The sequence below is a fragment of the Microcaecilia unicolor genome, chromosome 8 (assembly GCF_901765095.1).
Source record: "Microcaecilia unicolor chromosome 8, aMicUni1.1, whole genome shotgun sequence".
Lineage (NCBI taxonomy): Eukaryota > Metazoa > Chordata > Amphibia > Gymnophiona > Siphonopidae > Microcaecilia > Microcaecilia unicolor.
In genome coordinates this window covers 90,992,112-91,016,835 of record NC_044038.1, presented here as the reverse complement: position 1 = coordinate 91,016,835, position 24,724 = coordinate 90,992,112, and the positions used below count along the sequence as shown (strand labels likewise).

The window sequence follows — 24,724 nt, the reverse complement described above, 5'->3', positions numbered from 1 at the left end:
TGGGTGATCCAAAACCCCAGCGCTTGCCCGAAGATAGGCAGAGGCCTTCCTCTAAGGGCCAGGCGGTCCACTCCTCGTACAGACCTCGATTCCGTGAAGCTAGAAGGTACCGCCCGGGGCGTTCTGCTGGGTTCACTTCACGTGCCCGTGGTCAGCAGAGGAACTCCTTTCGCTCGGAGAAGCGTTCCGCAGCCGGTGGCTCAAGACCAGGAGTTCAGGGGCGACCCTCTCAATGATGGTGCGCCGGCCCTCTCCTCGATGTCTGTCATCGGAGGACAGCTTTCCCTCTTTGTCGAGGAGTGGGCCAAGATTTCCTCAGATCAGTGGGTTCTGGACCTGATCAGAGATGGATACAGAATAGAATTCTACGCCCCAGTAAGAGACGTGTTTGTGGAGTCCCGATGCGGTTCTGCCGTCAAACGGGCGGCGGTGGAGGAGACTTTACAAGGTCTGATTCAGTATGGGGCAGTGACCCCGGTGCCTCCCGCCAAGCAAGGCTGCGGCCGATACTCCATCTACTTTGTGGTGCCGCGAAAAGGTGGGTCCTTTCGCCCTATTCTGGACTTAAAAGAAGTGAACAAGTCCCTGAGAGTGCGGCATTTCCACATGGAATCCCTGCGCTCCGTCATTGCGGCGGTTCAGCCAGGAGAGTTTCTCACGTCTCTAGACCTGAAAGAAGCTTACTTGCACATACCGATTTGGCCCCCGCAGTGTTGGGAAAACATTTCCAGTTCAGGGCCTTGCCTTTTGGCCTCGCCACAGCTCCCCGAACCTTTTCGAAGGTAATGGTGGTAGTAGCTGCTTTTCTCAGGCGAGAAGGTATCAGGGTTCACCCGTACCTAGACGACTGGCTCATCAGAGCAGACTCTGCAACAGAGAGCTTACAAGCTACAGCCAGAGTGGTCTCAGTACTGCAATCTCTAGGCTGGGTCGTCAATATGGCCAAAAGTCACCTGTCCCCTTCACAACCTCTAGAGTTTTTGGGGGCCAGGTTCGGCACAGTCTCGGGCTATGTGTTCCTACCCGAGCCAAGGCTGTGCAAGCTTCAGAATCAGGTCCCGCGAGCTTGGGACATTGTCCAGCTGCTGGGATCGATGACAGCCACGATGGAAGTGGTACCCTGGGCGAGAGCGCACCTGAGACCTCTACAGTATTCCCTACTCCGGAGATGGTCTCCTATTTCTCAGGATTACCAATGCAGACTTACTTGGCTCCCTGCGGCCCGTCTCAGCATGGAGTGGTGGCTCTCGGACAGCATGCTGCGGCGAGGAATGCCGCTGACGCTCCCCGTTTGGTGCCTAGTGGTAACAGATGCCAGCCTGAAGGGCTGGGGCGCACACTGCAAGGGGAAGCATGCCCAGGGTCTATGGACACCCGAGGAGTCGGAGTGGTCCATCAACCGCCTAGAGTTGAAAGCGGTGTTTCAGGCGCTTCTGGCCTTTCAAGTGACCCTGGAAGGATTGGCTGTCAGAGTGATGTCGGACAACACGACAACGGTGGCCTATATAAATCGACAAGGCGGAACAAGGTGCAGAGCACTAGCCGCGCAGGCCGAACTGATTTGCCACTGGGCCGAGCTGCATCTTCAGTGTCTGTCGGCAGCTCATATTGCAGGTCAGAGCAATGTGCAGGCCGATTATCTTAGCAGGCATCAGATCGATCCAGCAGAATGGAATCTGGCAGACGAAGTATTCCTGCAGATCTGTGCCAAATGGGGCAAGCCCGTGATGGATCTAATGGCGACAGTGCCAATACCGAAGTCCCGTGCTTCTTCAGCAGACGGAGAGATCCTCGCTCGGCGGGGTTGGATGCCTTGGCTCAACTCTGGCCTCCGGGTCTATTTTATGTGTTTCCCCCATGGCCCTTGATAGGGCGCCTGCTCTTGCGGATTCGGCTGCACCCAGGAGAAGTGGTCCTCATCGCCCCGGATTGGCCAAGGAGACCTTGGTATGCAGACCTCCGACAGATGCTCCTGGAGGCTCCTCTGCCGTTACCTCTGGTACCGAACCTGTTGACTCAGGGACCGGTAGCCATGGAGGACGCCGGCCGCTTTGGTCTTACGGCATGGCTATTGAGAGGGCGCAATTGAGGGATAAAGGTTATTCCAATAAAGTTATTTCCACTCTCCTGCAAGCCCACAAGCGGTCCACTTCCGTGGCTTATGCCAGGATTTGGTGCCTGTTTGAGTCTTGGTGTGCTTCCAGAGCCATTGTTCCAAGGCGGGCTCCTGTCTCGCCGATTCTGGACTTTTTGCAGGAAGGTGTACAAAAAGGCTTGGCCTATAATTCCCTGCGGGTGCAGGTGGCAGCGTTGGCCTCCCTTCGTGGTAAGGTGGAAGGCGTGTCTTTGGCTGCTCACCCAGATGTGGCACAGTTTCTTAGAGGGGTGCTTCGGCTCCGACCTCCAGTGCGAGCACCCTGTCCAGCTTGGAACCTGGGGCTAGTTTTGAAAACCCTGCAGGCATCTCCTTTTGAGCCGCTTCGGCGAGCATCGGAGAAAGACTTGACACTGAAGGCCGTTTTTCTGGTGGCCATTACCTCGGCGAGACGGGTGTCAGAGCTCCAGGCGCTGTCCTGTAGAGACCCATTTCTGCAATTTTCAGAGTCCGGAGTCACGGTTCGGACCGTGCCTTTCTTTATGCCTAAGGTGGTTTCAGCCTTTCACTTAAACCAGCCTATTTTCTTGCCCTCTTTTTCAGAGGAAGAGTTTCCAGAATCTTTTGGGCAGCTGCACCTTTTGGATGTGCGCAGGACTGTGCTGCAGTATCTGCGAGTTACTAACTCTTTCAGGACTTCTGATCATCTGTTTGTTTTGCTATCCGGTTCTCGCAGAGGGTCTCCAGCGTCTAAAGCCACTATTGCCCGCTGGCTCAAAGAAACTATCTTTTCAGCTTATCTGCTGGCCGGCAGGGTTCCGCCTGTTGCCTTTAAGGCACATTCTACTACAGCGATTTCTTCCTCTTGGGCTGAAACTGGAGCACTCTCTCTTCAAGAGATATGCAGTGCAGCAACATGGGCTTCTAAGCTCTCCTTTGCCCGACATTACAGGCTGGATGTGGCTGCCAGGAGGGATGCGCGTTTTGATGCACAAGTGCTAGCGCGTGGTGTGGCTTGTTCCCACCCTATCTAGGGATTGCTTTGTTACATCCCATACGTAATGGCTTCATCTGCTTGATGACAAGGAAGGGAAAATTAGGTTCTTACCTTGGTAATTTTCTTTCCTTTAGTCATAGCAGATGAAGCCATGAGCCCTCCCTGTATGATTGTCTGTATGCTGTGAATCTGTTTTTCAGGTTCTGTTCTAATTTCCTGAAGTTCCTTCCTTGGGAGAAAGTTGGAAAACAATCTTCAGGATTCATGTTCAGTTTAAATTTAGGAGGATGTGTTCATTCCCTCCAGCATGTTTTTTTTGGAGAATGTGTTGATTCTCTCCAGGAGGCGCGTGTGTTCCCCTCCAGTTCTATAAATAGGAGGATGAGTTCATTCCCTCCAGTGTGTTGGGAGGATGTGTGATTTCCTCCAGGAGGCGCGTGTGTTCCCCTCCACTTATACAATAAGGAGGATGAGTTTATTCCCTCCAGGAGGATGTGCATTCCCTCCTTTATGAGTTCATGCCCTTGTGATGGGCCATCGTTCGCTTTGAGGAAAGCTCTTGTGATTCCCATTGCGGTTTGCCATACTGCTTTGGAAGCTTCAAATACTGAAGAGGCAGTGGAGCTAGCTGGCCAAGAGGGCACTGTGAAAGTTTGAGTGCTCTCTATCTCCCCTGCTGGTTGATGGACATAACCCATACGTAATGGCTTCATCTGCTATGACTAAAGGAAAGAAAATTACCAAGGTAAGAACCTAATTTTCCCTAATTTCAGGCATTTTGAACATCCCTTGCAGTTCAGTCACCAGGTTAGTGTTAGTCTCTACTGCAATTAAGTAGTCTACATAGTAACATAGTAAATGACGGCAAATAAAGACCTGAATGGTCCATCCAGTCTGCCCAACAAGATAAACTCATTTTACATGGTATGTAATACTTTGTTTGTATATCTGAGTTTGATTTGTCCCTGCCTTTCTTAGGGCACAGACCATAGAAGTCCGCCCTGCACTGGTTTTATTCACCAAACACCGGTGTCGCCACCCGATGTCCGCTAAGATTCCATAGATCCATTTCTTCTACACAGAATCCATTTGTGTTTATCCCATGCATGTTTGAATTCCATTACCGTTTCATCTCCACCACCTCCCGCGGGAGGGCATTCCACGCATCCACCACCCTCTCCGTGAAAAAATACTTCCTGACATTACTCCTGAGTCTGCCCCCCTTCAACCTCAATTTATGTCCTCTAGTTCTACCACCTTCTGACTCTGGAAAAGGTTCATATGCGGATTAATACCTTTCAAATATTTGAACGTCTGTATCATGTTTCTCCTTTCCTCCCAAGGTATACATGTTCAGGTCAGCAAGTCTCTCATATGGTTTGCAACGCAAATCCCATACCATTTTGTAGCTTTTCTTTGCACCGCTTCCAGTCTTTTTACATCTTTAACCAGATACGGCCTCCAAAACTGAACACAATACTCCAAGTGGGGCCTCACCAACGACTTGTAGAGGGGCATCAACACCTCCTTTCTTCTGCTGGTTATACCCCTCTCTATGCAGCCTAGCATCCTTCTGGCCATGGCTGTTGCCGTCACATTGTTTCTTCACCTTCATATCCTCCGACACCAAGGTCTCTCTCCTGAGTTGAGCTTGTTAATCTGTCCCCTCCTATTTGGTATCTCTCTTTTGGGTTTCTACACCCCAAGTGCATCACTCTGCACTTCTTGGCATTAAATTTTAACTAGTACATTCACATATAGTACTCCCAGTTTTAAGTAGTATACTTTATTTTGATTATTACAAATATGAGCACACAAATTTCTTGAAAACTGTAACAGTTTCTGCGGAACTCTCTTCTTTCCACCAAGCGTACACATTCACTCAGATAGCACACTCACACGTAATCAAATCAAAATGATTATCATACAGGAATCATGATTGTCTTTATACACAAAATGCCATTAAGTATTGTCTCTTGGCTCACGCAGTTGGCGATAATTTTTTCAATGTCCCATGTCCACTATTCAGAGTGTCAATCAGCTTTTGTCAAGTTTTCACTTGCAATCAAAGTTTGTGAGTCCTGTCACAAATTATATAGCTGCTTGCTTACGAGGAAGCACCGCACTGCGAAGAGAAGGAAGATCAACCTTGTTGCTGTTAGCTTTCTGTGGGATTTTGGCATTCGTCCACCTTTAGGCGGACTTTTCACCTTATTCAAATGCTGGCTGAGTCAAGAACCATCATTGCAACGTTGTTCTCACTCAGCTGATGAAAGCTCCTTTTGAGCCGCTTAACTCCGGTGATCTGATGTATCTGACCTGGAGAGTTGTGTTTTTGGTGGCAGCCACTTCAGCTCGCAGAGTCGCTTTGAGCCCTAGTAGCTAATCCACCTTAACAAAGTTTCATCACAACAGAGTTCTTTGCACACGCCCTAAATTCCTTCCTAAGATGATGTTAGAGTTCCATCTTAACCAGTTAATTGTTTTGCCAGCAACCACATGCCTAACCTGGTGAAAGTGTACTGCATACCTTAGATTGCAAGCGAACCTTAGCCTTCTATCTGGAGTGGACTAAAGCCCATAGACAGTCCACCCAGCTTTTTGTTTCTTTTGACCCAAACAGGATGGGGGTAGCCATTGGCAAACACACAATCTCTAACTGGCTAGCAGATTGCTTCTCCTTCGCTTATACCCAGGCTAGGCTGCCCAGGCTCCTGTCAGTCATGGCTACTTTGGTAGCCCACTTGAGATCAGCCTCCATTGAGATTCGCAAAGCTGCGACGTGGTCTTCAGTCACACATTCGTATCTCATTGCTGCCTTGAGCAGGGTACCTGATGTGACAGCTGGTTCAGTCAAATAGTCCTGCAGAATCTGTTTGGTGTCTAGAATCCAACTGCACTCCGCTAGGCCCAGTTTTCTTATTTTTCAGGCTGCACCTTCATGACTAGTATTTATATGGTTTCAGGTTAATTTGATGTGGAAGTCTTGATTTTTTTTTTGAGTCCCTGTTGTCCTAGTGTTGTTTTCAGTGAGCCTGGTAGCTAGGAATTTCCACATGTGGGAATACAACTGGGCCTGCTTGTCCTCTGAGATTGTGAAGATGCTCACCTGTAACAAGTGTTCTCCGAGGACAGCAGGCCAGGTATTCCCACATACTCTCTCATCTCCCCTAGGAGTTGTATTTAGCTATATTACCTGACTGAGGGACCCACGCTTGCATGTTGAGCGTGGCACTACTAGAATTTTCTTGAACTATCTATGTGATAGCATCCACATGGTCTCCATTGGATGATGTTGCCCTCATGTGAGAATACCTGCCCTGCTGTCATCGGAGAACACCTACTACAGGTGAGTAACTTGCATTTCTAAATATCGCTTTCTTTCAACTGGTGGAACACTTATCACCACAAATAGTAAGATCAGCAGGTGGAAAATTGCACTTTAATCAGCCGTCCAATGGAGCTCTGTTCATAAGCTTCCATCTGTGGCTATGACATTACTTCCTCCCTATTTAGGATTTACTAACCATCTTTATGAAGAGATTCACCCAAAGAGGTGTACAACAGGTGTAGCTTGACATAAACAACTTAGGGTCTTCATACTGTGTCAGAGGCGCACTTTAGCGCATTAGCTGCTTACTCCTTTTTTTAGCTTGGTATTGCTGCACTCATGAGAATCTGATGGAACACAGACTTCAACTCTGTTCTAGATCAACTAATAAGACCTCCCTTTGATCTATAAGTAAACGAACATATAAAATACCTGTTTGGAAAATTTGTCTCATTAAATAGCAGTAACTTCAACCAGAAAAGTAAGGGAGCTTTAGGGACTCCAAATCTGAAGTTTTTCAACTAACACCATGATCTTTCTACATCAATCAATTCATGACTCTTTACACTTCTTTCCGTTCATGTACACAAGGATGAACTTGCCATGCACACATGACACTGTATGAAAAGAGCACAGCCACACTTGCAATATTATATAACTCTTCATTTCCTGTGGTTCTAACGTCTTTAGGACAAAGAACTTTATCAAACTTGTTGGCAAATTGCACATATCTTACTGCAGAAATAGAGGAGAGTGGGAATAAAAACCAGGGTTTCCAGAGACAGGACCGCAAACAATCTTGAGAAAAAGAGTGTTTATTGGAAATCAAAGTGACTCATCACAATGCTGTGTTTCGGCCAGAAGGCCTGCATCAGGAGTCTAAAAAAAAATAAAATAAAACTCATATAACATGTAGCCATTTATAGGAGGTAAAAATAATAATATACAGTCAAAGTGTATAAAATATGTAATGAATGATAAAAATTGATTCATTGCCGAATGAAACATTAAAGAAGCATTTTGCAACACAAGTAAGCGAGTCACATGCAACATAGTAACATAGTAGATGACGGCACAAAAAGACCTGCACGGTCCATCCAGTCTGGCCAACAAGATAAACTCATATGTGCTACTTTTTGTGTATACCCTACCTTGATTTGTACCTGTCCTGTTCAGGGCACAGACCGTACAGGTCTGCCGAGCACTATCCCCGCCTCCCACCACCACCTCTGGCACAGACCGTATAAGTCTGCCCAGCATTTTCCCCGCCTCCCAACCACCAGTCCCGGCGCAGACCTTATAAGTCTGCCCAGCACTATCCCCGCCTCCCAACCACCAGCCCCGCCTCCCACCACTGGCTCTGCCACCCAATCTCGGCTAAGCTCCTGAGGATCCATTCCTTCTGAACAGGATTCCTTTATGTTTATCCCATGCATGTTTGAATTCCGTTACCGTTTTCATTTCTACCACCTCCCGCGGGAGGGCATTCCAAGCATCCACCACTCTCTTCGTGAAGAAATACTTCCTGACATTTTTCTTGAGTCTGCCCCCCTTCAATCTCATTTCATGTCCTCTCGTAGTAGAATACTGTCCATTTAAATGTAACGAAAGCTTATTGTAATAATTTGAAAGCAGTATAAACTATGGTTAACGATAGGATATAATCAGAGATGTGAAACCATAAAACAACATGGGAAAAGCCATTATGATAATGCACAAAAACTATGGCTTGAAATGACCATGAAATATAGACTTGGGTGATTATCAAATCAACATGGTCTTAATTTTTTCACTTTGATTTCCAATAAACACTGTTTTACTCAAGCTTGTTTGCGGCCCTGTCTCTGGAAACCCTGGTTTTTATTCCCACTCTCCTCTGTTTCTTGAGTTACTTCGTGGGATCTTTTGAGTTCTCCACGTACGTGGATTCTCTTTGGATGTATCTTACTGCTACATACTAGCAAGATTTACAGCTAAACATGACGGTGAAAGCACATGACTTTGGAGTGATGGTAACTTCAGTTGCACATCAGTGCTGAGTCCTGATAGAAAAATGTATAGATGTGCAATTTGGTTATCCATCCACACCTTTTGCTTCTCACTACTGACTAGATAAGTCTCGAAGGGACAGGCAGTTCTTCAGCTTTTCAATTAAGTTACCTCCTTCCAATACTACTCTCTTCCAGGTTATCCTAAAAAAAAAAAAAAAATCGTAAAAATATGGCAAACTTCCTTAGCTATGGGATTTACCACTTGTGTGTCTGATTTATGGTGCTTGTCAATGGAAAAGGCACTACTGCTTGCCTGAAAAATGTGGTTCTTCTCTGGATAAATTGGGCATGTACTCGCCTGCTTTCTCGGGGTTAATTCCTAAGCTTTGCAATAGACCTCATGAGATAGCAGCTGTTCAGGAAATCCCACATACACACCCAGCTAAACCAGAGTTTCTTAGCTCTGAGATCTGATCTGTGTCGTTGCCTTCAAATGACGTCCACACTTCCTTGTCATCAAGCAGATGCAGCCATTACAGATGGGTTGTGTCCATCAACCAGCAGAGGGAGCACACTTTTTTCAGTGCCTCATACCAGCTTGCTCCACTGCCTCTCTTCAGTATTCTCTATCTCCCCTAGCAGAGTGGCTGCAGCTTCTTCGAGCTCCATCTAAAATCTGCCTGGAGGTTGCTCCTGTGCTTTTGCCAGTTGTTAGCAGGGGTGTTGGAGGCTATAGCAGCTTCACTTTAAAGGCACATAGGTTCGCCCTTTCCCTGTCTTACCCATACCTCCGTGGATGTGGACACATTGCTTAGCTTTCCCTGTCCTTCCCCACCAACAGTGGATGCAGGCACATAGGTTCGCCCTTTCCCTGCCTTTCCCACTCACCTGAGCCTCCGGAGTTCTATTTACCTCTGCTTTCCTCACAGCGTTAAAAAAAAAAAAGTTGCGTCGCGCTTTGGCGCTTAAACACTGGAACAGAGGTTTTCCCTTGCCTTTTTCTGTGGACCGGAGCTGTGATACTTGGTCCAGTGAGGTAAGAGTGTTTTCTGACTCCTCCGGGGTGGGCCCGCGATGGGGGCGATTTTGGCGCGAACCGCCATTTTTAATTTTACCGCCGTTTTTGGCGATGGCTGCGGAGACAGTAAAGCGCTGTTCCAAGTGTGGCAAGGGCAGATCAGCAGCGGGGTTCTGTAAATCGTGCTGTACAGACGTTAGAGCCGGCCCAAGCATGGCGAGTGACGATTCTTCGCGCTCTGAGCTGGCAGCGGGCGCCATTTTGAATTTACCACATGGCGCGACCTCCGCTGAGATGGAGATTCCTGAGCCTGGTGGGAGGCCTCGGAGTGAGGCTGATATGGGAGCTACTAGCCCCGGCAGAGATCCAGGTGCCCAGGGTGAGTTTTTCTCCCCTGATTTTGTCTTATTAATGCATAAAGCATACATGCTTAAAAGAGCTCTCCCACAAAGCCCAGCACGGGCCTCTTCTAATGCCACCCCCCCCCCCCCCGGTGGATTCTAGCCTAGGTATGCCCTCTGAGGCGTTATTCCCTGATAATTGGCAGAATATGAAGCGCAGAAGGGCTCATTCCCCTTCAGAGAGTGCTGCACCTCCTTTTTCCCCCATCGTGGTCGGGCTGCGAGGATTCGGAGGACTCTGGCAGGCCTTCATGGTCTGAGGAGCCAGAGTCTGGTGCAGAAGTGACTCAGGATCTGGACGATCCCTCCACGGTGAGGATTTTCCACCGTGATGAGCTGCCAGCGCTTATTTCTGATGCCCCGCAGGCTCTCTCTATTGAGGACCCTGCCAGTGGCACAGCCTCCTCTGTGAATCCTAGGATGGCTAGTACCAAAAAGCCTGCTCGAGCCTTTCCTTTGCATGACTCCATCCAAGAGCTTATTTCGGCTCAATGGGCTGACCCTGAGGGACCTTTGAAAGTTTCCAGGGCTATGGGGCAATTATACCCTCTGAGTGAGGAGCATATGGCTCGCTTTGCTATGCCTAAAGTGGATGCCCTAGTCACAGCTGTGACAAAGAGAACTACCCTCCCTGTTGAAGGAGGTGTTGCCCTGAAGGATATTCAGGACCGTAGACTGGAATCAGCACTTAAACGGTCATTTGAAATTGCAGGTCTCACTATTTGGGCGTCTGCATGCAGTTGTTATGCTGCTAGAGCCTGCCTGGCTTGGTTGCAACAGGCAGTGGAACAGCCCGGTGATGGAGCGGAGCCCTTTTCAGATGTGGCTCCGCGGATGGAGTCGGCCTTGTCCTTTCTTGCTGATGGCCTTTATGATATTGTCAGAGCTTCGGTTAAACACATGGCAGTAGCAGTGGCGGCTCGCCGTCTTCTTTGGCTACAGCATTGGGCGGCGGACATGGCCTCTAAGCAAAGGTGGGTGAAGTTGCCCTTTCAAGGCCTTCTCCTGTTTGGTGAGGAGTTGGAGAAAATTGTGAAGGGCCTGGGTGAGGCTAAACCCCAGCGCTTGCCCGAAGATAGGCCTCGGCCTTCCTCTAAGGGTGCGGCGGTCCACTCCTCTTTCAGGAGAAGTGGTTCTCGTCGCAGGAGGCCTTGGTATGCGGACCTCCGACAGATGCTCATAGAGGATCCCCTTCAGTTACCTCTGGTTCCCAACCTGTTGTCACAGGGTCCGGTGACCATGGAGGACGCCGGCCGATTTGGTCTTATGGCCTGGCGATTGAGAGGGCGCAATTGAGAGGCAGAGGCTATTCCAATAAAGTAATTACCACTCTCCTGCAAGCCCGCAAGCGTTCCACTTCCGTGGCTTATGCCAGGATTTGGTGCCAGTTTGAAGTCTGGTGTGCTTCCAGAGAGATTACAACTCTGCGGGCTCCTGTCTCGCCGATTCTGGACTTTTTGCAGGACGGTGTACAAAAAGGCTTGGCCTATAATTCCCTGCGGGTGCAAGTGGCAGCATTGGCCTCCCTGCGTGGCAAGGTTGAAGGCGTGTCTTTAGCTGCTCATCCGGATGTGGCACGGTTTCTTAGAGGGGTGCTTCGGCTCCGTCCTCCCGTGCGTGCACCTTGTCCAGCTTGGAACCTGGGGCTAGTGCTGAAGGCCCTTCAGGGTGCTCCCTTTGAACCGCTTCGGCGTGCTTCAGAGAAAGATTTGACACTGAAGGCCGTCTTGTTAGTGGCCATTACTTCGGTGAGACGGGTGTCAGAGCTCCAGGCGCTGTCCTGTAGAGTCCCTTTTCTGCAGTTTTCAGAGTCCGGGGTCACGGTTCGGACCGTGCCTTCCTTCTTGCCTAAGGTGGTTTCAGCGTTTCACCTAAACCAACCTATTTTCTTGCCCTCCTTTGTCGAGGAGGAGTTTCCAGAAGCTTTTTGGGCAATTGCACCTGTTGGACGTGCGCAGGACTCTGCTGCAGTATCTGTGAGTTACTAACTCTCTTTCAGGACCTCTGATCATCTGTTTGTTTTGCTATCAGGTCCTCGCAGAGGGTCTCCAGCGTCTAAAGCCACTATTGCCCGCTGGCTTAAAGAATCTATCTTTTCAGCTTATTTGCTTGCCGGCCGGCCTCTGCCTGATGCCTTTAAGGCGCATTCCACTAGAGGAATTTCCTCTTCTTGTGCTGAAACTGGAGCACTCTCTCTTCAAGAGATTTGTAGTGCAGCAACATGGGCTTCTAAGCTCTCTTTTGCCCGACATTACAGGCTGGATGTGGCTGCCAGGAGGGACGCACATTTTGGAGCGCAAGTGCTGGCGAGTGGTGTGGCTTGTTCCTACCCTATCTAGGGATTGCTTTGATACTCCCAACTGTAATGGCTGCATCTGTTTGATGACAAGGAAGGGAAAATTAGGTTCTTACTGTGATAATTTTCTTTCCTTTAGTCATAGCAGATGCAGCCATGATCCCTCCCTGTCTGATGCTATCTGCTGTAAATCTATTTCAGGTTCTCTTCGTGTTTCCTGGAGATTCTGTCCTTGGGAGAAAGTCGGAAAACAGTCTTCAGGATTCTTGTTCAATTAAAGGAGGATGACTTAATTCCCTCCAGTTTCATGTTTCGGAGGATGAGTTTATTCCCTCCGGGAGGATGTTTCATTCCCTCCATTCTGCATTAATGCCCTTTGTTGTAGGGCCATCGTTCGCTGTGAGGAAAGCTTATGTTATTCCCATTGCAGTTTGCCATACTGCTTTGGAAGCTTCAAATACTGAAGAGAGGCAGTGGAGCAAGCTGGTATGAGGCACTGAAAAAAGTGTGCTCTCTATCTCCCTCTGCTGGTTGATGGACACAACCCATCTGTAATGGCTGCATCTGCTACGACTAAAGGAAAGAAAATTATCACGGTAAGAACCTAATTTTCCCTTGTATGCCGATTTATTCTGTTCTCTACAGGTCATTAGCTTTGCTTTCATGGCCTCAAGAGATAACATGGAAATGGATATTTTACTGGTACTTTGCAGTCTGAGGTATACTTCTTATTTTGTAGACTTTCATCGCTGCAACAAATCGCTGACTGCCAAAGGACAGGATGCTAGCGTGTGCATTTGGTTCCAACGCGTCTACAAATCCTTATGTCCCATTGCATGGGTATGTATGCACTGGAGGGGTTGTGGGAACTGTAAACCCTCTTTAGGACTATATTCAGGGATCGTTAATGTAAAGCAGTAGGCCCTCTGTTCCTCCCTCAAGGTTGTAATCGGAGAATATGGTTTAAAATTTTTTTTTTTTAAACAATGGAACAGGACCAAATTTGGTGTGGGTGAAACTTAGTGAAAATACACATTTAGTTCAAAAAATGGTGGAGGTCAAACTTGGAGTACCAGAGAAATAAGCCCCCCTCAAAAAATGGCTTGGTATTTTTCTATGATTGAAGCAGTTTCAGTTCCTGCAAACTTTGATACAGTGAAATACAGCAGTTGGGAATTACTCTTTTACCTGACTCATCCCTGTTCTTTATTCTTCCAGTCTTACTCATAACACAACAACACAGATGACTGCATACACACACTTGCACCACAGATAGATGCAAACACACAAGGATTAAAAATAATTCCATGACGATGCTTCATGCTTCCCCACCATGTATCCCTGATGAACTTCATTTCAATGATTTTTGTGTTTCATTTGCTTTCTCATAAATTCTGTTGGAAGCCTAGTATGGCTTTCTTCATGGTTCTTATGTATAGTGACATCATCTGACTGAAATGTGTAGTTTGCTACTGATTGCTTTGTATACGGCCACCTGTTGGTGGAAAAGCACAGCAAAAACAGTATAATACATACTTTGGAATTGTGGTAGTATTTCTAGATGTCACTGTTACATTTGGTTTGTTTTAATTTTTTTTTTTTTAATTGAATCCAATAAACAAAAAACTTATACAGCACTTAGTAAACATTGAGCCCTGGTTCTTTCCATGATATTTTCTTCATGTTCTATGCATCAGCTGATGTCCTATAAACCTAACCTTCCCTTCCCACCCTTATTCCCCTTCTTTTCACATTTTGTATTTGTCCACAGGAGTGGGACACTTGAATCTCTGAGGTTCTGGGTATAACATTAAAAACCTAAAAATATACTTCTACTCCGTACCTTCTTCAGGTAACATTGAAACTAGATGGTCCATTGAGCCACTTATTGTTCAGACTGTTGAAGAATATAGCACCGTAGCATAGTAAGTTGTGATGTGTATATAGTTTGCAGTTTTATCTGCATAATTGGTCCTGTGGGAGCTAATGACACTTTCCACATCTATGCCAAGGCCATTCTCATTGCAGTCACCCCCTGCTGCACTAATAGAATTTTCTCCCTATACAGATTTGGGGTTTCAGCCCTCAGCAAAGCAACATCTGCTCTGGGCTGAATCGGTTTCCCCAGCACATTGCTGAAAAACTCAAACATCCACATACGGATATAGGTCCCTATTTCCCCATCTCCCCCAGCAGTGTGAGGATACCAGCCTTTGGATTTGTGTAGCTGTTGAGTGTAATGCCATTGAAATAGTATCTTACAGATATTCTCTGACGTATTACTGGATATAATGCACTTGTGTGCACTTTCAAATACCACCACCCACTGAGTATGCTCCCATGTCCCACTCAAATCTTCCACTACTTAATGTGTTTGGGTTTATTCGTTATTTGCTCCTTTGCTCCAACTACGCCCCCCCCCCCCTTAAGAAACCTTCACACTATAACATTCCTTTAGAGAAGTCATGCACCATCTTAACATCCCCCCCCCTGACAATTTTTTTTTTTAAAACCACGTGTAGATTTCAAGTGATAATGCACACCCTGATGGTGGTGTGAAGCTCAAGCTCCACATAGCCTGGAAAAATATCTCCCCCCAGGGGTAGAAAGGGCCATAGATACCTTCCAATATTGGATTGTGCTACAGGAAAGAAGAGCAACATTCCCGATAGCAGATACACACAAAAAAAAAGAAAGCGCCAGTATGAACGTGACAGGATTCGGCTCTGAGGTGACTGGGAAAGCACCCACAGCGATCCTAAGATGGTGAGCAGAATGGGGATGTCCACCTGTAAGCAAGTCTGGTGGTAGATACCCAACAGGTACCGTCATGAATGACAGCAAGCTATCACAGCTGAGCTGCGAACTTCAGGACTGATTGGTAGCTGCTCCCTATACAGCAGATCTTTATATACTCTGACTAAGTTGGGAGCTAAAGTTTTAGAATACATTTTGTTGTAGTATTTAGCAGTGTTTAACTATGATGCTTTACCTCCCTTTAGGGATTTAATTGCTATGACTACATGGACCATTATAGAACAATCAGAATACTGTTCTCTTGTCAGTGCTGGCAGTGAAACCCGTGTCCAAATAATGGTCCATTTCATCATCCACTGCCTACTCAGGAGTGTAAAGATCTTTATGGAATTCTACAATTCGTTGTCCATTACCCACCATATCACTTAATGTCTTGCCTTGAGTATCACATATTTTGTGGCTAAAGTTACACTTTCGAAATTCCTTTAACTTCCTTGTGAACAGCCTGCTAGCTTTATTTCCATACTCAGCTATAATTAATTTGTTCATTAAGCTCATGGCTAATATGAAGATCCTGCAACTGCATCCTAAGCTTATGTAGAAATTGTATTAGTAATTTATCTCCTCTTTTGTTTGTCCTCCTACTCTACTGTGCTATCATGTATCCTTTTTACCATTTTTCTCTCTTCTCCTTCCTTTTCACAAAGGAACCCTAGGCTATAAATTACCCTGTAAAACTGCTTTCAGATACTCCCACACTCTATCAGGGTTAATTTCTCCATCATTCAAGAAAAGAGATTCCTCAATATCTATATCTGTTTCTGAAATTTCTCATGATCTAATAAAGAATCATTCAGCCTCCAATACTGGTGGCCCTTTTTTTCCCCTCTGTGTTCAAATTAAGCCTACAGCAGAGGGGAGTATGATCTGTGTCCTTGGTTCAATATGTATGTTATAAACTTACATTGTGTCTCTTTCAACCCACACTGTATCTGGAAAATGAATCATGGGCGTTTGAGTAGAAAGTGTAGTTTCTTCCTTGTGCATGTATTTTGCACCAGGTGTCCCTAAGCTCAAAAGCTTTCATGAACACATCAATTTCTTCTTATAGTACCCTCTGCCAGTTGTGAGTTACCACAATTCATGCTCAAATTGAAGTCTCACCCCAGTTATCACAGACTTCACAAATGCTCCCAGTTTTTCTCATACTAAATTGGAAAAAAGGGCCCTGGTCGCCATTTGGAGCACAAAGATTTACAGGTGTAAAACCACATTGTTTAATGTTTAAATCTCCCATTGCTGCTGTCTCTTTCTTTGTCTCTCACTTGGTTTCAAGTGTGATGCCATCGTTATGGCAACTCTTGTCATTCTTTTGTACTTTATCAAAAGCAAACTACACATGCGGGAATTTGGGATGTTGTACTAGACACTCATCCTTTTATATTAGATTTTCCTGTAAAAACCTGATCATAGACTAAAGTCTAATAACTTCCTTAAAATTAAGGCACTTCATATTTAAGGTGGCTAGTGTATAGCTAGCAGTCTCTGAAACTTTGTGTATGTATCCTTCCTCATTATCTGTACTATGTTTTCCCCCTCCCCCATGCAGGTGATACTCATCCCTTGCTCCACCCAGTAGTACATGCTCTTCCATATCACATCACCACCCCTCTTGTATTCATACCGTATATGCTCTTTAGCTCTCGGCATCCATGTAAAAATCTAGTCTATATGTATGCAGGGTCCCAGTCTCTAAGAATGTCCTTGCCGCTGTTGCCCAGATGGTTTAGTTATCAGGTCAGCTCTCGCTGTGAATACCTGTGAATATCCTGTTCAGTTCCATCTGAATGTCTCTGTAGGCACTTTCCCTTAACTTTGCACGCAGTCTCTTGTACCGCTTCCTTGGTTTTAAACTCTCATGAAAGAGCACGTTTATGTCCCTGGGCCTCCCTATCACTTAGGTCTTAGGGCTCTGTGTGCTCATTTGATCTGTATACATAGATTGCTAGTGTCCACTCCCACCTCTTCTAGAAGGCGTATACAAACTTTCTGGACTCATAATCGGTAGTTTTTGTATCCATGAGTATGCCACAGAACCTCAGATTACACTGGTGAGCCCTATTCTGTATATCAAAGGTCCTCAATCCAGTCCCAGTCCTCAAGACACTCCTAGCCAGTCAGATTTTCAGGATATCCACATCTAGGCTCATTTTCAAAGCAGTTAGACATACATAGTAACCTGTGGTACTTTGTATGTCTAAGTGCTTATAAAAATGAGACCCAATGAATATATATATGAGAGACTTGATCCATCTCATGCATATTTATTGTGGATATCTTGAAAACCAGACTTGCTTGGTGTGCTGAGGACTAGACTGAAAACTTCTGCTCTGTACTTCCACTTTATACCATGGCTCACCTTGCACTTATTCCAGGACTATACCATAGTCCTCATGCACTTTCTTTACTCCTCTACCCAAGAGTAGATTTCCATTTTGAAGGATATCAGCTCAGATTTTATTTCTCCCAACCAGTCCTGAAGTTCACAGCTCAGCTATGATATAGCTTGCTGCCATTCGTGAAGGTAGACGTTGAGTATCTGCCACCAGTCTTGCTTATACTTGGCCATTCCCATTCTGGTTAGCATATTAGGATTACTGTGGGGTGCTTTCCCAGTTACTTTAGAGCTGAATTCTGTCGGGTCCATCCATACCATCTCTCTCTTTTTTTTTTTTTTTTTAATGCTATCAGGAATGTCACTGCTCTTTCCTGCTACACAATCCAATATTCAAGGTATCTTCTGCCTTTTTTACCCCTGGGGGGAGATATTTTTCCAGGCTACATGGAGCTCGAGCTTCACACCACCATCAGAGTGTGTGATGTCACAAAGTCCACACATGGTTGAATTTTATTTTTCTCCATCTTTCCCTTGTCCCTTAGTGACTCAGATATTAACTTAATTTTCTTTGTTATAAAATCCATTGTGTAAACTCTCTGTAGCTTTCTTAATGGTTTCCTGTGTACATAAAACCTGGTATATGAACCTTGTAGTTTGCTATTAGTTATCATGTGCATGCTCTAATAGTGGAGAAGCAGGGTAATACCTGTTGCCTTGGTACAGTGGCACCCTAAGGTTGTAATGTTAAATATATTCTTTCTAATCTTTCAAATAGATAATAATGCCTATTGATTATAAATATTCTACTTGATTTCATTTTATTGTTTCCAATATTGTTTAGGTACTGCTCTATTCAAACAACCTCTCCCCTCTCACAAAGATCACACATGCACAGGATTTCGAAAGTACTGTGCTCTGCATGCTTTCCCAACTTGTTCTGATATCTCTCCTTATCTGTAATCCCCTTTGAGCTAGAATAAGACACTGGGCTTAAAGTGACTTTTTTTGTTTGTTTATTTTCTCTCAATCCAAAGGGAATTATGGATAAACAAGTGTTGCAGAGAATATAGATTCCTAAAACATTTTTTTTGGTTAGTTTCAAGAGGAATAATTTGTGATAAAATAGGAAAAATACAGTGGGTATCATCTTGACATAGTCTGTTACCATTGCCACTAATTTGCTGTGCAGAATTCCTCCCCCCCTTGCAGAATTGTGGCAAACTACCATCATGCCACTGACTTCCACTTCTGCTGGTTGGCTTCTTTTCATCTTGCCCATTCCAGCGTACTCCTTTTTCAGTGCCTATGACCTCACGTGGGTATGCTGCAGTCTGTCATTGTCAGCTCCTCAGGGCCAGCTATTACATATAAGTACACTTGTCCTTGACCCAGAGTACTGAAAAGATTGTGGGAGGAAGGAGAAGGAAAAAAAGGATAAGAGAATCAGTACCCTGAAATGAGGGAGAGGAAGAGAGAGAGTAAACTTCGTTCTTAAATAATAATTTTTTAAAAATCTGTTTACTTAGGTTCCCTTTGTCTAATATTTAAACCATTCAGTTTGATATGTATGCAACAATAGGGGAAATCAAGAGGGGAAAAAACCTTTTCATATCACTGATGTCCCTACCTCTCTCCTGCTGCTATTAACAAAATAAAAATTTCTCTCTACCACTTCAAGACTGCATTATGTCCAGCAGTATCCCTCCATTCTTCCTTCCCTTTTTGAGGGGCTGTGATAGCAGACTGTATTACTAACAAACAGTTTTTCCCTGCCCCTGTGCTGCTTTGTTTTCCTTGGGTCTGTAGTCGAAGACTGTAAACTTGAACTGTAGAATGTGCTTCCCCTCTTTGCACTGACTCTTTGTCTTACAGGTAGAGCGTTGGGATGAACAGCGAGAGATTGGGACGTTTCCTGGAAAGATATAGTGTCTGGCTCTGCTGATATCCTGGGGTGACTCACCCTGCAGGCTGGTCCCAGTACAGCATCCAGAAGATGTGGGATCCTTGATGTTTGCTTCTATTTCTACATTTCCTTGGCCTCCATGTATTTCTGTTGGAACAGCCCCACTTTAAAATCATCTCATTCAGAGGCCATTGTACAGAGAGGGGGCCATCTCTGAGACAGTAGATTTATCAAGTAAAGCCTTGGGCAACAAGATCATTTTCTTTCTCTGCCTCTTATTTCTGGTGTTGGGGGGGGGGGGGGGTAAAATTTGGTGGCTGGGAGTGGTGATGAGCTATCATGGTAATGATTACATGGCTCATCTGAAAGACAATGCTTAGTTTATCAAATTGAAATAATGATTGGGGCAAATGTACTGTGGAAGTTTAATAAATGTGTATTTACCGCATATCTAAATATACCTTTCCTATGCTTTCCTCTTGCAGTGGAGATGGTTGAAAATAGCCTTAGATTAGTCTCTTCAGATTGAAGGAGATTGATAGTATCTAGTGCAGCAGTAGCAGTCGAACCAATATATTCTGATAGCCAGGCAACTCAGTATCATCGGCACATAACTTTACTTGCAGGGAGGGTAAGTAATTTTCATATAGCCCATTTACTGGACAAATAGCCATTCACCTGGGTAAACGGACAAAATAAAGTTTTTTAGTATTGGAGCATGATGTCATCTGTGCATTTTTACAGGATTGTTTTGGAATGGGCAATTTGTTGAAGAGCATTAACAAAGTTTAAGATTCACTTGAGGTATCTAATACTTAATACTTTTGTGCACTTGCCCTGAAGCTGAAGGTCAGATGGCACCCTCAAGCTGTAGGCACTTTTGCACCAAAAACTAGTGTCTCTTTACACTTATTCCAAGTATGTTGGATCAGTGTTCTGTAACTTCCTCTTCTCTCTAGAACAGGTCAAAACTGTGACTGTGTATCATGCTCTAATTATGCTCGGCACAGCTGCCCCCTACCCCCAATCTTCCATACACATATACTTTCAAAAAAGTTTTAAATGTTAATATGTCCTTAGAGAATGACCTAAAAAGCAGAATAGCAAAGGGACTGTTCATGAATGGTTAATTATAATTTGAATTAAGTCAAACAAAGCATGCACATTCTATTATGTTAAGATTGGCCTGTTCTGAGGAAGTGATGTCACCCTAGCTAATGGCAGCTTGAGTCTCTTGCTGTTGGGTTCAAATCTACTGAACATCTTGGGATATTTAGCCACTAAAAGCTTCAATTAGTGGAGTTACCACCCTTCTTGTATGCTGATTGAGTTTTCATGGCTGTTAAGGCGAAAGGAGTTGATCTCACAAAGTTCTCTTAAGCTTCAGCTGTCTGAGCTTCATGACATGAGGCACTTGCCGTGGCAGAGGATACTGGTCCTACGGGAGAAGAGCTAGACCTACCTGATCTTCCCTTGGTTCAGTAGGGGAAATTGAGGACTGGCTGTGTGAAATTTAAATCTGACCTCAAAGCAGTCCGGATAAAGCTTGTTACCTTGGGAGCTGATCTAAGGGAAGAGATTGCTGATCTGGGCTCATGCCTGAAAGACAGTTATTAGCAATTAGAGGTGCGGGACATTAAAACTGACCTTAAAGATTTGGAGTTTAAAGTAGAAGACCTTGAGAATAGGTCTCGTTGATGTAATGTCTGAATCGGAGGCCTTCTGGAGACACAAGAGTACCTCCATTACAAACAAAGTTGTTCAGCAAATTGCCAGCTTTTTCCACCCTGTTTTCCCTGGATCAGGTGGATATTGTCCGTGCTCACAGATCCATTCTGAAGACCAGTTCCAATGAGGTGCCTGATATTGTGACGTGCTTTCAGCATTTCAAACAAAAGGAAGCTGAGTTGAAGGCTGCTCGACAAGGACAAGATGGAATGGGATACCTATGAACTGTCAATTTATCAGGATGATACTGTAGCTACTTTACATTATTGAGGAGAACTTTGCTTTTTAGCTGCTAAACTCCATGAGGAAGGCATGATATACCGGTGGCAGTTTCCCTTTGCGCTCACTTTCACCAGAAATAGGCCAGATCTAGAGAAGAGGCCCTGCAACTGTTCCTGGAGAATGTTCATGCTTAACGCGATATGTCTAAACTCCAGGAGAGACCTAAGTGGCAGTGCGTGGCAAACTGCAAAGGTCGCCACCTGCCTCTAGGGTTCCATCATGCCCCTGTTATTTAATAATAATAAATAGAACCAGCCTAAGGAAGATAAATCAGGCAGCAGTTGCGTTTTCCATCAATTATAATCACATCTACCACTTTCCCCGCCACTAACAATTCTGAAATTACTAGAATCGTGTTTCTTTTGGGTACTGTAGGAAGGAGACAGAAGTATAAATACATAGCTGGGTTTGCACATCTTTATGTCTGCCTGTTTTTAATGGATCTGCCTCCTAATTCTTTATGCATCAAAACCAGAATTTCCAATTATATCCAGTCGTGGCCCCTTGTACAGGGCAAGTAATACACATGTTGACAAGATAACATTGCTGAGCTGCACTGTTGACATAGCTACAATATGACATCATCAACTGCATATAACTTGATGCTTCCACCACCAGAGATGTTGCATCAGAAATAGGGAAGGTAGCTGCTGTTCTCCAAAGACAAGCAGGCATAATATTCTCACATATCCACGGAGTCCGATGCAGAAACTGCCAAATGCACTGTCACTGTAAATCTTTGGGGCAGTTTTCTCACCACACACATTTGGGAATGTCTTCCTGTCCCACACTCAAGTGCGGGACAGCAGTCTATCATTTTCCACGGAGCAGAGAGGTGGTGGTTTTTTGTTTTTTTTTTATCTCAACGTATCAAAATACTTGCCTTTTTGGTGCCTTTCCTTTTTCAGGATAGCTTTTCTTCATATTCTTTGTTTGTTTTTTCAATACTGATTTGTTAAGTTTAGTCACTTTTCAGGTTTTTCATTTTTAAAATTTTTGGCCTTTGGGGCCTCTGGGCTCATCCTTTGCCTAGAAAGCATCGACTGTTGTTGATACGTAATTACTCGACCTCCCTGGGCCATAAAGCCTTTTCACCTTGTGTCGGCTGTTTTTCCTTCCATGTCAACGAGGGAGCTGGATGGCTTTAAGAAGTGTACTCGATGTCTTCTATTGGACTGGTCTTTCAGGAATTAAATGTATCCTATAGAAGTGTACTCGATTGTCTTCTGTTGGACTGGTCTTTCAGGAGTTAAATGTATCCTATAGAAGTGTACTCGATTGTCTTCTATTGGACTGGTCTTTTAGGAGTTAAATATATCCTGTAGAATGTATGCTGATGACATACAGTTTTATCAAGGGGAAAGAAAAACTGTATGTGATCCTGGTCCTAAGCTAACGATTTGTCTTGATAAAATTCTAGAATGGATGGTGCAGCATAAACTGTCATTAAATTTTTCCAAGACAGACGTTTTGTATGTTGGGAGGGTTATTGATTCATTGTTACCAACAGTGATAGACTATCTGGGACTAAAACTTACTGTTTAAATCCTATTGAAATTTGGGAGTAATACTAGATGCTTGTTTAACCATGCAAAATCAGTTGAATACTGCTATTATGTCGGCTTTCTTTCAGCTTTGTACGTTGAGCAAGCTGAAGAATATGGTGCTTGCCTGATTTACATACAACTGGGCATAGCCTGGACTTGTCTAAACTTGATTTTTGTAATTCTCTTTATTTAGGTTTATCATCAGCTAGACTCCAGGTTGTGCAGAATGCAGCGGCATCTGTGATTGCTGGAGTGCCTAGATCAACCCATATTACTCCAGGGTTGAAACATCTTCACTGGCTGCCGGTATCGTTCAGAATCATATTTAAGGTTTTGGTTCTGATCTATCAAAGTCTATGCGAATGTGCCATTGTATTTCTGTGATGCTTTAAAAATGTATCAACCTGCTCAGTCCTTGAGATCTGAAAAATCAGTTGTGTTTATTTTCAGTGATTGCGTTTCATTTTGTTGAAACCAGATTGCATCCTTTTTCTGTTGTAGGTCCTGGTTTATGGGATAGTCTCCCTGGTTACATGAGATTGTGTTATAATATCCAACAGTTTAATCGTTTTCTGAAAACATTTTTTTGTTACCGCTTATTTAGAAGAATTTTGATAGGGTATATATGGGTTTCAGTGACTTACCTTTGTGTTAAAAGAGTTCTTTGATGATGGTCATTTGATGTTGTGTACTGTCATTTTCTTATGTTTGTTTGATCTGTTACCCACTTTAGTCAAAGCGTGATTGAAGTGTGAAAAATAAATAAACAATAGGACTACTTCAGGCACAGACTGCCATAACTTGTGTGTTCAGTGCTTGGGTCCAGAGCACTGGGACATACAGTGAGCCTCTGCCCGTGCATGCAAGCGAGGACCCTTAAAGCCCACAGAGTTCAGCATGAAAATCTTTTTGATTCTACATCTGCATCCGCATGGAGCATGGCAGGGGCTTCAGCACTTGATGCAGAACCTGCATCAATATTGAATGCACTGATGCAATAACGGACTCAGTACTGCGACATTGTGAGGACTCGATGCCCTATTTGTTGGTGTTGTATGCATGGAGGGACCTGCAGTGTATGAAACCTAAAAGCATCTCTATTGCTCTGCCTCCAGGCACTCTACCAACACCTCCCCTGGATTGACCTCCTTGACGCAAGGGAAGCATCCAGGCTGCATTGACCATGCCCTTATTTCTCATAGAAGGGCTGATGATCAGAAGCATATGCAGGCGCTAGAGGCTGTTAGCCTGCATTTGCTACCGCCTCGTGATCAGAGCCCCCGAGCGCATGAAACAACGCGCTTGCAGCCTTTGAACGCAACTAGCATGCAAATGCATGCTAAACCTATTCATCCCCAATGATCAGCGACCACAGCGCCAAAGATTGGCTCACTGGCCGCGGCAAACCCTATGCCAGTGCGGAGCTGGCGTTAGCGTTTGCAGACCATTGGGGAGGAAGGGTGAGCCCTGTCCAGCATGCATTTGTATGCTAGCAAGCCCCCATTCCCCCCCTCCCCCCGACACAGGTTCAGGGGGGGGTTGGAGATCTGGTGGGTCTCCAGCCCCCCCTAACCCCCCCAAAAGCATTGGTGAGAGGTCCCTGGTGGCCCAGTGGGCCGCGGTCAATCCCCCCAACTCCTAAGTTGGAGGAGGGAGGTGGCCTCCCTTCTCTTCCTTCGGCGCCACCCTCAAAATTGCGACGCCCAGCCCTGTCCAGTGTATCCTGGGATGTGCTGGTCAGGGCTATATGGTGTGAAGCCCTGCCCTGGTGCAGGGGTAGTTGGGGTATGGTGGTCCCATGGACCTCCAGCCCCTGTGTTTGACAGGTCTGGGCTTTTGACAGCCCAGACCTGTCAAGTGTGGGAGGCGCTCAGGCACAATCCTCCCGCAGTTCTACCCTTTGATCAGAGAGAATTGCGTGCTTAAATTTGCATGCAACTATCTCTGTTCCAGCGCTATTTTTAGAGCGCTGTTTGGAAC

The 24,724-nt window shown here is 45.2% G+C and overlaps 1 protein-coding gene across 2 annotated transcripts in view; it reads left to right on the top strand.

Annotated features, from left to right (window-relative positions):
- LOC115476134 (cytochrome c oxidase subunit 6B1) overlaps positions 1 to 19,445 on the top strand; it is a 45,423-nt gene extending 25,978 nt beyond the window's left edge. For both annotated transcript variants that reach the window (XM_030212320.1, XM_030212319.1), the window contains exons 3-4: positions 12,869 to 12,969; positions 19,157 to 19,445. In XM_030212320.1, the coding sequence (XP_030068180.1) occupies positions 12,869 to 12,969; positions 19,157 to 19,210 (155 nt within the window). In that variant the 3' untranslated portion in view covers positions 19,211 to 19,445. The remainder of the gene's footprint in view (positions 1 to 12,868; positions 12,970 to 19,156) is intronic.
- The last annotated feature ends 5,279 nt before the right edge of the window (positions 19,446 to 24,724 follow it).